General features: G+C 25.9%; 1 protein-coding gene across 2 annotated transcripts in view; it reads left to right on the top strand.

The window, feature by feature from the left end:
- Positions 1 to 16,826, top strand: part of LOC117181627 — a 186,128-nt gene that overhangs the window by 37,598 nt on the left and 131,704 nt on the right. The window contains exons 1-2 of one of the 2 annotated variants that reach the window (XM_033374501.1): positions 3,594 to 3,680; positions 3,851 to 4,121. In XM_033374501.1, the coding sequence (XP_033230392.1) occupies positions 3,660 to 3,680; positions 3,851 to 4,121 (292 nt within the window). In that variant the 5' untranslated portion in view covers positions 3,594 to 3,659. Of the gene's footprint in view, positions 1 to 3,593; positions 3,681 to 3,850; positions 4,122 to 16,826 lie in introns of those variants that run through there. The other variant, XM_033374500.1, reaches the window with a different exon arrangement.

The raw sequence follows: 16,826 nt of genomic DNA, 5'->3' as shown, positions 1-16,826 counted from the left end.
ATACTGCACCCTTATTAAGGCAAAAAAAACATTTTAAATGAAAAAAATCAAGCAAACAGGAACAGCAACGAAATCACGATATCACGTGTCAAAAAGCAAAACGGTTATAAACATATAGGAAATATCCACAATTCATAATTTTTTATTTTATTTTTCTATCTCTATTTCTGATATCTTTATAATGGATAATTCCGTTATATTTATAACCGGTTTGCATTTTGTCCCTCACTTAATTCTCAGTAGTCAGGGCGAGAGAATCGTGATTCCGTTGCTGCTCCTGCCTGCTCGATTTTTTTCTGTCTTGATAAGGGTGCTTGGGTGCCAAAACTTTGGTGCTTATTTTGTACAAATGTTTTTTTAATTCTTGTAATTCTCTTCCTTATTTTTATTCAAATAAGAATTTTTTCTTTTCTTTTTTAGGAAAACTTTCGATCTTTTTTTCAAATTGCAATGGAAACATTTTGTAGTGATTGTCCAAATTTGGTCGCTAGATTCTTGGTTTTATTTTCAGGAATTCAGCACATTAACTTGATTATTAGACGTTAAATAGGATATTAAATTTGATTTAAATTTCTTAAATTTCTTAAATTTCATCGATTTTGTTAAGAATCTAATTATTTTGTTGAAAATTCCGGGATGAAAGGGGAGGGGGAGGGTAAAAATATTCAAAAATTGGTATCGTAGTTTACGAATGACCCCTTAGTAATTCCACATTTGATCTTTTTTCTCTTCAATTATACAACTCCTATTCCAGTTTGAAAATCCATCTCGTATTCGCGGTGCACTCGCAACTTCGGGAGTGGTAGGATTGCCGCATTCTGGGTCCAGTTGACCCTCATTGACACCGTGGATTAGTGTTAAATTCACTCATACATAAATCTAAGTCCGCGCTTATGCCTTAGCCTAGCAAGCTGTATTGAGCGCAGAATTGAGCACGTGCTCAGATTTCATCGTCCACAGACGTCGACGGTTAGATCATCCGGTTTTATTCGGTCAAACCGCCGCGCGGCGCCGCACAGTGCGACAAAAACACCTTTTTTTTTGCACAAAAATCTACCTAAAGCAAGGGCGCATCCAAATTTTTTGAAAAATTAAATCGATTAAATGAACAAGAGCTCCCCCCCCCTGATATTTAAAACAATAAATTTCAAATTAATGTGTATATCAGATAAGTAATAGTGGAATTTTAAATCTAAATATTTAATTTAGCAAGAATTATTCTGATTTATATGCTTATCACCAAGCCATAGCTCTTATCCGAGGTCCTATGAAATTAAGAAGGTTCGAATGTGAATCGAGGTAAGAGGGACTTCAGTACTCTCAAGACTGGCGAGTCTATCAAAGCAAATTTTTAATGTATACGGGCTTTAGTGTGTTTCTGACTCGATTTTGTATTTCAGTGGGGATTTTAATTTCTGATAATTTACTTTCACCTTAATCAGTTTTTTTACACTTAGATTATTACCACTGCAGGTGCCGAGAGAAACAATAAAAAATTTGAACACAATACTTTATTTCTCAAACAAATAGTTTCATTTTTATTCAAGAATATTATTTTTTCTTGTTACCAACATTTTTTAACCAAGTACATACATTTCTGACAAAATGGAACAGGTAAAATTTCATTTTTTAAAATAAATTTCTAATATAAATAAAACAAATCGTCTGCAAAATAGTTGGATTTTATATCAGATTGTTGAATTTTTAAGACAAAAAGACCTGAGAATATAAAGTTGAAAAATATTCATTTTCAAACAAATATTTATATATTTTAGGATAATTTTTTTTCAAACAAGAAATTTTTAACAAAACGTATACTTTTTTAACCAAATATTGTAATTTTCAAGATGATTTTCAACAAAATTGTGGCATTTTTATCCCATAAGATTATTTTTTACTTATCAAAATTATTTAACAAAATACATACATTGCTGACCAAATAGTTGGATTTTCGACTAAGAAAATTAATTTTCTACCTAAAAAGACGATTTTTCAACAAATTCCATCAATTTTCATCCTAATAGTTGAATTTTAAAACTAAAATAATCAATTTTGACTCAAAAATAGAACAGTTAAATTTTCATTAAAAAACATTAATTTTCAACATAAAAAAAAATATTTTACAAAACTGTTGAATTTTCCAAACGAAAAGATGAATTTTCTATACAAAACCGTTGAATTTTCAACCCAAAAATATGAAGTTTCAAAGAAATTGGTAAATTTTTAACCAAAAAGTTCGATTTTAAACCAAGAAGATTTTTTTTCTAGCAAACAATACGATTTTTCGACAAACTACATAAATTTTTAACCAAATAGTTGAATTTGTATGTTAAAAAAAAACTATTATTAACCAGAAATATAATAGGTTGTTTTCACTTTTAAAAAATTAATTTTAATTAAATAAATAATATATCAAATAAATAAATGATAAATAAATTTTCAATACAAAATATAATAGTTCATATTTTAACAAAAAAAATTATAGTATAAAATTTAAAAAAAAAACAATATAATTTAACCAAAAAATATTTTTTTTCAACTAGATAGTTAAATTTTTAGTTTAAAAAGGACTACTTATAAAAATTTAATTATTCTATTTTTGGTTAATAATTATTAACCAAAAACAGAATAATTAAATTTTTATTGAGAACCAATAATATTCAATTTATAAAAGCGAATTTTTTGAAAAATTCCCATTTTATGGTTATCTGGTTCTGTACCAGTCTGTTCTATAATCAAATATACATTATGGCAATTTTTTTCATAACCAGGCTTATTTTTCGCGAAAAGGATTAGAAATGTTTTTCCAACGACTCCTTCCAGTCATATTTCTAAAATTGAAATAAATTGATAATTATATTAACAATTTTTATAAACAGATGCCACGTTTGACAGCAGCTTCTTCTTTATAGATTCTGATTGTTTAAACTCCTTTTTCGGAGAGTCGAAAAGTGCATTTATTTATAAAAAAAATTTTGATATAAAAGTAGTTTGGCAGACATTTTTTTTGCCAAAAATCCGGAAAAAACCTTTAAAACAATATTTTTTCCATTAAATAACAATATTTTCAAGAAACATCAATGCAGAATTGTTGAGAAAAATGATTAATCTGTTAAAATTTGAATTAATAACACAATACATTCTTAATCGAAATTTTAAGTCATTTATGGTTAAAAACTGAAAAGCTTTAATGTATTATTCGGATGCAGAATATTTTAACAAAATTATTTTGCTTAAAATTTAATAATTTAAATTGAAAGAAATTAATTCAAATAAACAAATAAAAAATTAATCAAATTTGTGCTTCTAAAATTAGAAATCTAGCAACATGAGAGTCGAGGCATTAAAAAAAAACTTTAAATTTTAATTTAATTCAAGTTGAGATAATAAAAATTAGAAGAAGAAAATTAAGAAAATTAAAGAATTGTTGCTCTACATCTGGAAATAATTAAGTGAAAAAGTGTTACAAGTTTTACAATTGAAAAATAAGTGTTAAATTCGAATTCTTTAATCTTTAATATTCAATTGAATCACGATCCTTATAACAGTTGAACAAATAATATATTCTTTTTTTTACAATTTGACAGTTATAAATTCATGTCAGTGACAGTATAGTATTTTTTTAGTGTTGCGTGAATTATTTTGAAAATAGTAACAAAATGCAATATAGTATGTTTATGGTAATGCAATTTCTATTTAACAGAATAGTTAATTTATTATTTATAATTTTTCCCGAAAAGGAAACAATTATTTTTAAATTATAATTTTTGTTTAATCAAAGGATTTTTTTTCTTAAACAAAAAATATATATTCTAAAGTTTTTGTAAATTTTTTGAATTATTTTTCACAGAGCCAAGCTTTGGCACTGACATACAAGGCATCACCACCTTCCAGACCGGATAGCGTGCCCTCGCTGCCAAGAAGTCCGCAGTCCCAACAATCTCATCAGTCACAGACTCAGAGCACCCCTCAGCCCTCAACCGTTCAATCGCATCAGCAACAGACGCCAGTGAGTTCAACCCAACCAACGTTTTCAACTCATACGCAACACCCTAAACAGGAGGTCACCTCCAGCCCAAAGCAAGATGGCTTCGATATCAGCAAATCCGCTTCCGGTACCGGTAAGTTAATTTTTAAATCCATAATTCTTTTTCCGATTATTATACGCCAATTAAAATTAAACGCCAAATCCTATTAAATAACAATAGTATGTTATATACGAGCACGAAGAACTGGGAATTTTTCGACGAGTGTATTTATTGCAGTACGAGCCGCAAGCGAGCGAGTACGAGCCGACGGCGAGCAAGTACGCGCCGCAGGCGAGTGCACAGAGTCCCCTTGAATCCCCCCGTAAAATTTTACTCACAAAATTATTGTTCAATAAACATTTTTTAATTATTAAAAACACAATTATCAGAAATTTTAAGTTAAAAAAACTATTTTTGATGTTTAAAGTTTTAAAATTATTATTTGAATTAAAAAGAAGAATAATTGTGTAAAAATGATATAATTTTTTTTTCAACGAGTGTATTTATTGCAGTACGAGCCGCGGGCGGCCGAGTACGAGCCGTAATACTGTTTTGAATTTAATTATTAAAAAAAAAGTAAAATAGCTTCAGAGGGTTGAGGAAGGGGTAAACAAATTATTTTTCAAATCACTTTTGACCAACACAGAGGCGTTGCATTTTTTTGCGGGTTAAAAAATAAAAAAATTCTAATTTAATTGTAAGATAGTTTTTGGTTGAATGGTTTTCGTCTCGGTGTGGGTAAAGTTTAAAAAATTAAAAGATCAGCAAAAATACGCAACAAATCCAAAATTAGCATCACTGAAAGTTCTATTTTTTATATTAAAAAAGGAAAGATGCGTATATCTGTAAACCAAATAAGCAAATTTTTTAGAAATTGAATCAATTGGTAGATTTCAATGAGACTCACAACTAAAGAGTTTTTCAGATTTTCGACCCTAAATTTAAGCTCAAAATTTTAAAATGTTAAATGTTTTATCCATATGGACCAAGTTATTGTAAAATTAAAGATACTGACGGATATCCATAAAACTCAGTACTGAGGAGGGCTTTCGGTTTCTGATTAAAAATTTTAGAGAAAAAGAAAAAAATTTATTTTTGCTCAAAATGGCCCAAATATTTGGAAAATTAAAGAAACTGGCCGATTTCCATAAAACTCGGAACTAGTGGCTATTTCGGATTCCTGATCACAATTTTTTTAATTGTGATCTCAAGTTTTTATCCAAATAAGAAAATTTTTGAGTTTCTGATCACAAATTTTAGATCAAAATAACGAAATTGGTCATTTTTATCCAAATAGCTCAAATTTTTAGAAAAATACAGAAACTGGAGGATTTCTATCAAACTAAAAACTAGGGGTTTTGTCAGATTTCTGATGCTAAATTTTTTAATTTTAATCAAATTCTATTCTCAATGTGAATGAGACAATTTTTTCAGAATGATTGACATGTTCGTATCTTTGCCGTGGAATGGAGTTTTAAATATTAACTGGTACATGTTTCCTTGAGAATAAATTTTTTTTGAAAAATCAACTACTTGATATAAAGTTGAACTACTTTGTGAAACATTCATTTTTTTATAGTTGAAAATTCATCATTGTAGTTAAAAATAAACTATTTGGTTGATACATTAATTTAATGAATTAATTGATTTTATTGTTGAAAATTCTGATTTTTGGGTTGAGAACTCTACTTTTTTCTGACAAAAATCTTGTTTTTTCGCTCGAACATTGAACGATTTGAAAGAAAATTAATCTTTTTGTTCGAAAAATATCATTTACCTTAAAAATTCATATTTTTGGTTAAAAATGCAACTATTTATTGAGAAAAAATAACTGTCTATTTATCAATTAAACTATTTATTTGAAAATTCGTTTTTTTTGGGTAAAAATTTTTTTTTATTTGAAAATTTAAATTTTTTATTTTTGTTGAAAACTTATCCTTCGTAAGTTAGAAATTCAACTATTTTGTAGAAAATTTATCTATTTTTTTTATTCGTCGTTTTGTGTAAGAAAATTAATTTTGTTTGTTTAAAACTTATCTTTTTGGTTGAGAAGTCAACTTTTTTGTTAAAATTTGTCGTTTTTAGCTGAATTTAGCTGGTTTAAAATTCGTCCTTTGATAGAAAATTAATCTTCTTGTTTGAAAATTCAGGTATTTAGTAAACAATTCAACTTTTCTGCTTAAAGTAGAGTTTTTTTGTTTAAAAAATCAACTATTTTATTAGAGTCATCTTTGCTTGTCGAAAGTTCAACTGTTTCGTTGAAAACTTTTCGTTTTGGATTGGAAATTCATGTTTTGTTAAAAATTAAAATATTTAATAAGAAAATAAACTATTTTGTTAACAATCAAACTATTTGTTTGAAAATTTAACTCTTTTTTTGCTGTCGTTTTGAAATTCGTTATTATGATTAAAAAATTTTTTTTTTGTCCAGTAATTTAACTATTCCATTTTTGTTTGAAAATTTATATTTAATTATAAGTTAATAATTCAATTATTTTGTAGGTACAAAATTAATCTTGTTTGTTCAAAATTCATTATCATGGTTAAGAAATCGACTATTTTGTTGAAAATTCGCCTTTTATTTAAATTTAATTGGTTTAAAATTCGTCTGTTAATAGAAAATTAATCTTCTTGTTTTGAAATTCAGCTATTATATTAAAGTCATCTTTGTCGAAAATTCAACTGTTTCGTTGAAAACTTGTTGTTTTGAAATGAAAATTTATGTTTTGTTAAAAATGTAAATGTTTAGTAAAAAAAATAAACTATTTGGTTAACAATTAAACTATTTATTTGGAAATTAAACTTTTTTAAATTTGTTATTTCGATTAAAAATTAATTTTTTTCGTCTGAACATTGGCACTATTCCACTTTTGGTTGAAAGTTTATATTTGATTATAAGTTGAGAATTCAACTGATTTGCAGGTACAAAATTAATCTTGTTTCTTCAAAATTCATTATAATGGTTGAATATTTAACTATTTTGCTAAAAATTGGCCTTTTTTAGTTAAATAAAACTGGTTTAAAATTCGCCTTTGATGGAAAACGAATCTTCTTCGTTAAAACAAAATTAAATTTTTTTGTTGAATGTTTAATTTTTTTGTTAGAAATTCGGCACTTTTAAAAAACTTTGTTATTTGTCTTGAAAATTGAACCCCGGTGATTCAGAATTCCATCGGTTGGTGGTAATAATAAATTTTTATACAATTTCTAAGACACTTTTAACAGAAATAATAAAATTTGATTTGGAATCTTATTTCATTTCTGCGAAACGTCGTATGTGACTAGCCTCAAGAATTGCTTTCATGATTTTGCGTCTACGCCTCGTTCATGCACATCCCATTACCCACATATCACCCTCTGTATATCTGATGGGGTAGCTTCTCGCGGTCGTAAATCTTGGGTGCAAACGAATTAAGTCACCTTTAGGGCGAGAGGAGAGCGGGCCAGGGGCGTGTAAAAACGGCTTTAGCCCGTTTAGGCACTATGAATTCCTTCGGATTACTTTTCTGGGAAACGCAAACTCTCAGATGACATACCTACATCCCTCTTTCTTCAGCTCTTTTATCCCTTTCAAACCTCTTTAAAATCTTTAATATTGACTTTGTATTAAAACCATTTTGGAAATTAAAACGCACCATCTAGAGGGGAATAAAAATAATTAGGGTATTGAAAAAAAAGAACAAACTTCGGAGTAGCGAAAGAGAAAAATATCAGGAAATTGGGTTGGTCACTTTTTTAAACTGAATCAGTGAAAATGTCACTGGTTAAATAAGTTTTTAATTTATCACAACATTTTGAAAAAAAATAATTGAGTTTGAATTTCCCGCCAAAGATTTTTCAATAAAATTATGCATGTTAAGAATGATTGAAAAAAGTCCTATGCATTTTTTCATATTTTTTCTAACGATAGAAAAAGACAAAAAATTTTAAGAGCAATTTTTTTTGTTATTGTATTATTTAAAATGGCTGCTGACGCAACATTTGATTCGCTTTGGGAAATTTTTGTATGCTTAACAGGCTACACCCTTTCTGAGTTTTACTGAATTCTTTTGAAATATTTTAAAGTATTTTTTGGAATTCCAAGGTTTCTTCAAGAACCTTAAACAATTTTAAGGGATTTTGAAAAATTTCAAAGGTTTGAAAAATTTCCTAAAATTTCGAAAGATATGGAATTACTTTATAGAACCAAAAAGGTTTTAGGATATTTAAAAATATTTTACCAATTATTTTCAGTTGATATCATTGATTTAAAGAGATTTTAAAAAAATGTAAGATTTTAGGGTTTTTTTTAAATATCCAAGAATTTTTATGGAGCATTGAAGAATTTGAATCTCAAAGGATTTCAAAAGAATTTAATGGATTAAAAATATTGTATCTTATTTTAACTACATTTCAATAATTAGATGTAAATTTTTTAAAATTTTGATAGAATAAAACGTACTTTTTAAAAGTTTTTTTATTATTTCACTTATCATTGATTTATTATTTTATTTAATAATTCCACGGAATTTTCAAGAGATTAAAAAACTTGCAAGGGCTTTCAATTATTTTAAGATATTAAAAATTCTCAAGATATTTATATCATTTTTTAAACAATTCAATAGCAATACTTCAGAGATTTCTTAGTGTTTCAAAGATTTTCAAATATTTCATGGTATTTCCAAAGATTTCAGGATATCAAAAAAAATTATCCAAAGAATTTTCAGTTGATTTTAATCATTTAAAGGAATTTTCAAGAACTGAAAAGATTTTAGGGCATTAAAAAAGTATATTCAAGAAATTTTCTAGAACTTGAAAGTTTCAAGGGATTTCAAAAAATTTCAAAGGATTTGAAATATTTTAGGGTATTTTTAATAATTTCGATGAACTTTAAATATTTTTCAAGAATTTTCAAGGGATTTGAAAAGATTTAAAAGGTTTTGAAATATCTTAGGGTATTTTTAATAGATTCAAATAATGTGAAGTGATTAAAACAATTTTGAAGATTTTAGTTTTTTGTTTATTTTTGAAGAATTTGAAATATTTGAAATCTTTTAGGTATTTTAAAAGTTTCTAAGGGATTTTCAACAGCTTTAAAAAGTTTCAAGGTATTTCAGAAGATTTAAAATGATTTTGAATATTTTAGGGAATTTCGAAACGTTTCTAAGAATTTATAATAGATATCAAAAAATTTAAATGTTGTATCAAAAATATAGGACGACTGACAAATTCCGAAGAATAAAATTGCTGAAATATAAAAATCCCGAATTTGAAAATTCCTAAGAAGTTTTTAATATTACATATTCAGAAAATTCTCGAATAAATAATTGCCGACATTTTATAATTTTACTGAATTTCAAAATTCCTGAATAATAAAATTCTCAGTAAAAAATTTTCGAATTATAAAATATTTAAAATAAGAAAAATTGTGTAAAAATGGCATAAAAAATTTTTAAACATGTGCGCCTTAAACGAAAAAAAGTTTCTTTGCGTGATTCAATTTAGTACAAATTTATTTAGAAATTTCTTTTTAATAAAAACAAATTCGATTTTTTGAGAACACTTTTTGTATTTATATATTTAAAAAATAATACTATGCATATTCGCAAAGAAGGTTTTTCATCAAAAAATATATTTTCTTTGAATTTTGTTATTTTAAATTCAAACAAATAATTTTAAAACAAACTTAAACATGAAATACATTTTTTCTTTGATAAAAATATTTAATTATTGTAATCTTAATAAATAAATCAAATTCAATTAAAGAAAACATTTTTTATTGTTTAAATTTGCACATTATTATAATCCGGGATTTTTTTAGTTCGGATGTTTTATAATTCTGAATTTTTCTGTCGGAAATTTTATTATTCTGGAATTTTCAATTTCGGTAATATTACATACTGACGGCAATTTTATTATTCGGGAATTTTCAGATTCGGGAATTTTTCAGTGTCAGGAATTTTATTTTTCGGAATTTCCTAGTCGTTCCTTTAATATATTGTACAAATAATGTACGACGAAGGCTGATATTTAACAATGGTTTCTATTCACTTTTAATTGCAAGATAATATGTAAAAAATACTAATTGTTTTTTATTCCACATTAAAATAAATTTTGATTGTCTAAATGAAGTTAAAATGTTTTCCAGTTTTCGTAGATTTAGGTATGTATAGTAAGAGATTTATCTTAAAAACTTTTTATTTGACCTAAGCGTTTTTAAAATTTAATACAATTTTTTTATTTTAACAGGTTTCTTACTATACATGCACAAATTTAGGTACAATAACAAAAACTTCTGCACTCAATTGAGAAATAAAAAATTTTGTATCGTAAATTAAATAACAGTATTTCAGTTTTAAATATTTTATTGTAATTTAAAATCAATGCAAATTATTTTAATGTTATTTAATGTCATACAGATATAAATTGGCTTGATTTGAATTTTTTCTGCTAATTTAAATTTCATTAAAAAAATTTGTTGTACTTCAAATAAAAATGGTGTCACTTTTAGTTTGCTCTCTGCATTTGAACTATATTCAACATGTGGAGCCAAATTAAATTTTTTGTGAATTAAACTTTCCCAACCGGAAAAATTATACACTAAAGAAAAATTTTATACAACAAAGATTTCTTTAAATCAATAAAAACCATTGATTGGCTCTCAATAAAATAAAAGTATCCTTGATTCGAAGATATTTATTTCGATTCAAAGAAATTGATTTGACTTTCTTTAGAAATAAAATTTCTTTTATAAGTTAAAAATGATTTTCTTCATTTAAAACTTTATTTTTGGTTAAATTAAAAGACTAGGTCTGGTCTATCTTATTTAGAAAATATAACGTACAAAAACCATAAATATCTAAAAAATTATCACATTAGCTTGATGTCTGCAAACTCATTTTTAGATTGGAGGATCAAGGACAGCCTAATTCCAACAGCGATCTTTATCTCCTTGTATAAATTAAAATGTGTATTCTTCTAATCTTTAAATCAATCCAAAACAAATCCACTTTAAATATTCGGTCGCTCTTAATAATCCTCGTTCTTGAATTTGAAATTGATAAGCCGTTTATAGACATAAAAGCATACGTTCTGCGTAATTTTAGACTTCTAAAGATTCAGATTTCATCATTCATTTTAACAATGAGGTGATTATAAATTTGTACAAACTTACATGTGATGTATTATTAAGTATATAATTTTATCAAGGGTATTATATTGAAGTCTTTCATCATTTAAGCATTTCTCGCTCCATTCATTTATTGTTATCAAGCTAATTCCATTAATCTGCATATTAAATTATTACCCTTTTTATGAATGTAAATTTATAGTAGGGTCAATATTAACTAACGTCAAAAGTAGATAATTGCGCAGAAAAATTCAATCTAAATATTCGTCTTTGTGATAAATATCTGCGCACGTGTTCCCTTTTTAAGCGACTAATTATTATCTTCATATATTCAGTAATCCGGGTATTCGATAATCGGGAATATGCTTCTGCATTAATTAACTAGGATTACCAAGACAGGCTTCTCTACTTGACCAAACCGTCCTACCTACTTTATGAGCTTTTATTCATTTTTTCTCTTATTCTATTTCAAATAATTTTCTAAATAATATTACAAATATTTTTAATACTTCAATTCAAGTCGTTATAGATAATTTATATTACTAATAGTTTATGATAAAATTTATTTAGGGGTCACCAAAAAATAAAATAAGACTAGATTTGCTGTAATCTTCCTGTCAAAATCATATGTGATATGACGAAGTAGTGTAAGCTTCAAATAAGTAGTTGTGAATTTTCAATCAAAAAAAGATAAATTAATAATATTAATTAAAATAATAGATTAATAATAATAGATTAAAATAATAGATTAATAGTTGATATTACAAAGGAAAGTTTTTTAATTCAATATCAGAAACAGTTATATTAAAACCAAAAAATTAAGAAAAATAATTGAATCCTCAACAATAACAAATTTTTTAACCAAAAAAGAAAACAAAATTCATCCAAAATGTAGAGTTATTAATTTAGAAAGACAAGTTAACTACAAGAAAGTTGAGTTTTTAGCCAAATAATTGCATTTTCATTAAAAAAATGCATTTTCTACATAAAGAGACGAATTCTCCACAAATGAGATAAATTTATAATCAGATAGTTGAATTTGCAAATTCAAAAGATGATACATGAGTTCAAACAAAATTCATGAATTAAGAAAAATTAATTGTCGACCAAACTGTTGAATTTTGAAAACAAATTTTGTATTCAAAACTGTAAAATTTTCAAGAAAAAAATCTGTAATTTCAGAATAAAAGTTAATTTTCAATCACATGGTTAAATTCTAAACGAATATATTAATTTTTAACCAAATAGTTTAATTTTCAACTGACAAGATCCATTTTATACGAAATAAAACGAATTTTCAACCTAAGAGTTTAATTTTCAACTACAAAAAAACATTTCAGCCAAAAAATGGAGTAGTTAAATTTTTATTTAAAAAAAATTAATGTTTGTCTCAGGAAAGGAAAGTTTAAAAAATTAGTTCCATTTTTAACTGAAGAAATGAATTTTTTGCTAAAATTATGAATTTTCAACACAAAAAAAAAGAATTTGTAAGAAAGTCGTTCAAATTTCAATTAAGATATTGCACTTTTAACCTAACAAGATGAATTAAAAAATATAATAGTTAATATTTAACAAAAAATATTTGGAAATATAAATTGCCATGTGAATTGAACCAAAAAAATACTTGAATTTTCAAGAAAAACAAAAAGTTTTGACCAAATATTTGAATAATTAGTCTAAGAAAGAAAATTTTGATCAATAATTAAATTTTCTACCAACTTCATAAATTTTCTAACCAAAAGAACGAATTTTTCACAACATAGTTGAATTATTATCCCGAAAATATAAATTTTCAAAAAAAAAAGGAATTTTGAATAAAGTAGTTAAACTTCCAAATTTATTTATATAAGCCTTTTCTTAAGAAGCATTTTTTATTTAGACTAACGGAATTAATTAATTAAGCTGATGTTTCTTAATCTCGTAAAATTGAGTTTTTGGGCTTAAGGAATGCATAATAAATTAATTATAATCTACGCATTATCATTATCGTCAATGAAAATCAGTATTCTTATCGGGATTAAATTGTAATATCGCACGAATGATAATCACCCCTTTCTGCATAATTCAATTTTTATAATACATGCACAAAAAAACGTGAATAAACACAGATTTTTTCTGGAAAAATGTTTTGTAATAAAATCTTTTTTAAAAAAATCTAACTTTTGGTTCATCTATTTAGTTGAATCTCCTTTTATGTTTGAAAATTAAACTTTTGTATTGAAAATTCGTGCTTAAAAATTTAATTATTTCGTTAAAAATTTAACCAATTTTTAATTCGCTTTTTTCGGTTGAATTTATCCAATAGAAAATGCAGCTTTTCAAGCATAAAAGTGAACTATTTTTTCAAACATTTGACTTTAGCTTAAAAAGTTGACTATTTTTTTGAAAATTCATCTGCTGAGGTAGAAAATTAATCTTGTTTTGTTAAAAATTCGTCTGTTTGGTAGAGGAGTCAACACTTTAGTTAAATTTTTTTGTCGTAAATTCATATTTTTTAGTTTGTAAATCCATGCATTAAATTGAAAATTCGTCTTCTGGTATAAAATCAATTTCCTAGGTTGAAAATTAATCTTTTATGGTACAAAATCATCTTTCTTGGTTGAATTTGTTTTCAAATGGGTCCTTTTGAATTAAAAACTCATCCTTTATGGTATAAAAGTCATAATTATCAGTTTAAAATTTCAATTTTCTTTCTTTGTGAATAAAAATGAAAATCTTGTTTATTTGAAATATAAGCGATTACATTTTTCATTAAGAAACATCCTTTATTTTTGAGAACTCAAATTATTTTAAAAATCCAGTATTTTCTTAAAAATTTAATTGTTCAGTGCAAAATTCAACAATTTTTTTAATTCGTCTTTTTTGGTGGAATTCATCGAATAGCAAATTCATTTTTTCAAGTATAAAGGTTAACATTTTTTTTAAGCATTTCACTTTTTATCTTGAAAACTCAATTACTTGATTGAAAATTGATCTGCTTAGTAGAGGACCATCTATTTATTTGAAAATTCTTTTTTCTCGTCGAATTCAACAAGTTGATAATTCTTTTTTGGTGTTGTGGAAAATAATTTTTTTTAATATTCAGCTATTCTATTTTCGGTTTTAAATTAATATTTTTTATGTGAAAATTCAAATACTGGGTTGCAAATTAATATATTGAATTAAACATTTGTATTTTGGTAGAAAATTAATCTCCTGTGTTGAAAATTCTTTTTTTTTATGGTACAGAAAGTAATCTTTCTTGAAAATTCATCTTTTTGGGTTAAAAATTCATTCATTTGTTTAAAAAATCCAAATATTTTAATACAAGTTTAATTAATTTGTTAAAAATTCAAATTTTTTCTAAGTCATCTTTAGGCCGACAATTCATCCTTTATGGTAAAAAAGTGATCATTTTTTCTTGGTGATTGAAAATTAAAATCTAGTTTGGTTGAATTATAAACTATTACATTTTTCGTTAAAAATTAATATTTTTTGTTTTAGAACTTGACTGCTTGGTTGAAAATTCATTTGTTTTCTTAAAAATTTATTTATTTTGTTAAAAATTCAACAATTTTTTAGTTGTCTTTTTTGGTTAAATTTATCTAATAAAAGATTTAGTTTTTAAAGTATGAAGGTAAACTATTGTTCAAAACATTCGATTTTTTAGCTTTAAACTCGTATTTTTTCGTCGAGTTCAACAGTTTAACAGTTCCTTTTGTTGTCGTTGAATTTTTTTTAAATTTCAATATTCTATTTTTGTTGAAAAATTCATCTTTTATGGTGCAAGAGTTAAATTTCTTGTTTGAAAACTAATCCCTCTGAAATAAAAATGAAGCTTTTTCTTGCAATTTGGTCGAAAATTCAACTTTTTTTATTTATTCTTTTTTGGATGAATTCTTCCAGTAGAAAATTCATCTTTCAAGGTATAAAAGTCAACTTTTTTGAAACCTCTGGACTTTTCAGATTAAAAACTAAGTTTTTTGTAGAACATATAACTTTTTGGGTGAAAAATTAATCTTCTGGCTTGGAAATTCATCCGTGTAGGTTAAACGTACAGATATTTGTTTTAAAAATCAAGTATTTTATTAACAATTTAATTATTTTGTTTAAAATTTAATTTTTTGTCGTTTTTCTGGTCGAAAATTCAAATCTTCTGTTCAAAATTCACCATTTTTAATTTAAAATTCATCCTTTATGGTCGAAAAGTCATCTTTCTTTCTTTTTGATTGAAAATTAAAATCTAGTTCGTTTGAAATACAAAACTATTAATTTTTTGTGGATAAATATTGATATTATTTCTTATAAATTTATTTATTTTGTTGAAAATTCAACTATTTTGTCAATGTCTTCTTTTATGGTCCAAAAATTCCATTCAAACAATAATAACCTAGAATAAACTAATATAATTAATACATAGAATTCCTGAAAATAAAATCAAGAATCCAAAGACCAAATTTGGATAACCACTATAAAATGCTTACATTTTAATTTAAAAAGAAATTTCAAAAGAAAGAAAGAAAGAAATCTCTGTAAAAAAATAAAAAAGAGGAAAGAAAAGTGAGAAGGCGAAAAAGATGAAGGAGGGAGATCTGGTTGGCCGCCTTCTCATTTTTATTTTTTATTTTCGTCCAGAGATTTTTTTAAGGAGGATATCTTTTTAAATTGCAATAGCAGCATTTTATGTTAAAAATTTATTTATTATTTATTTTATTATTTATTTATTTTTTATAGTTCAAATTTGGTCGTTTAATTCTTGGTTTCATTTTCAGAAATTCTGTAGATGAAGTTGATTATTGGACGTTAAATAGGATATTAATAAAATTGTAATTTCTTAAATTCTAAGATTTAAATTCAAATATAACTTATAACAATAAAATAACCAAAAATAACGCTGCCTAGTGAGGGGAAAAAATAGCATCCATTGTAGGAAATAAGTCACCCGGTACATTAGGGTCTTCTTTTACGAAAATTTTCTCGGGGACGGAGATTATACGATTACGCCGACTTATCGTTAGAGAGGAGCGTGCATGTGTACATCGTTCGAATTTAGTTATCTTCATAGGTGGATTCATGCTTGCTGGATTTGTGTGGCTTTGTTGTGTGAGTGGCTCAGTGTGTGTGTGCGCGCGCTCGCGCGCTAAATCGCGCATAATGTACACACACGCGGATGAATCTGCGCGTGTGTGCGGGATGGGAGAGGAGAAACGTTCATACGTACTGGCAAACGGAAGGGAGGATATTGTGACCCTTACGAACTAATCCGGATTAAATCCAAATCCCCGGCTATGCGGCTGGGCGACCTGCGAACATGTATACCACTGCCTTCCGTTGCGTTGCTCCATGCGATCGAACTCGCTGCATCTAAAAAACTTAACCCTTCGATGATCATTCCCCAGCGTCTTCAGTCTCCTTATCTCACCCGATTTATCACCCCTACCTTGGCAAACGACTTTTTCATTGAAATATTTACTTAAAACAAATATTTTTACGTTTTTACTCTCTAATTTGGTTAATTTTTTCTTAAATCTTAAAACAATAAGTTATTTTTATATTTATTAAGATTTAATCATTTATTTATATTTAATTATAACATTGTTTAACGTATGATTCGAAAAATAAATCAAAAATTAAATTACATTAAATGGTCCAAAAAAGGTCATTTTACTTCTTCATTTTCGGCAATAAAATGTAATTTTCAATATATTAAA

The sequence above is a fragment of the Belonocnema kinseyi genome, chromosome 10 (genome assembly GCF_010883055.1).
Source record: "Belonocnema kinseyi isolate 2016_QV_RU_SX_M_011 chromosome 10, B_treatae_v1, whole genome shotgun sequence".
Lineage (NCBI taxonomy): Eukaryota > Metazoa > Arthropoda > Insecta > Hymenoptera > Cynipidae > Belonocnema > Belonocnema kinseyi.
The sequence above is the reverse complement of the archived record's forward strand: the minus strand, read 5'-3'. Positions and strand labels throughout refer to the sequence as shown.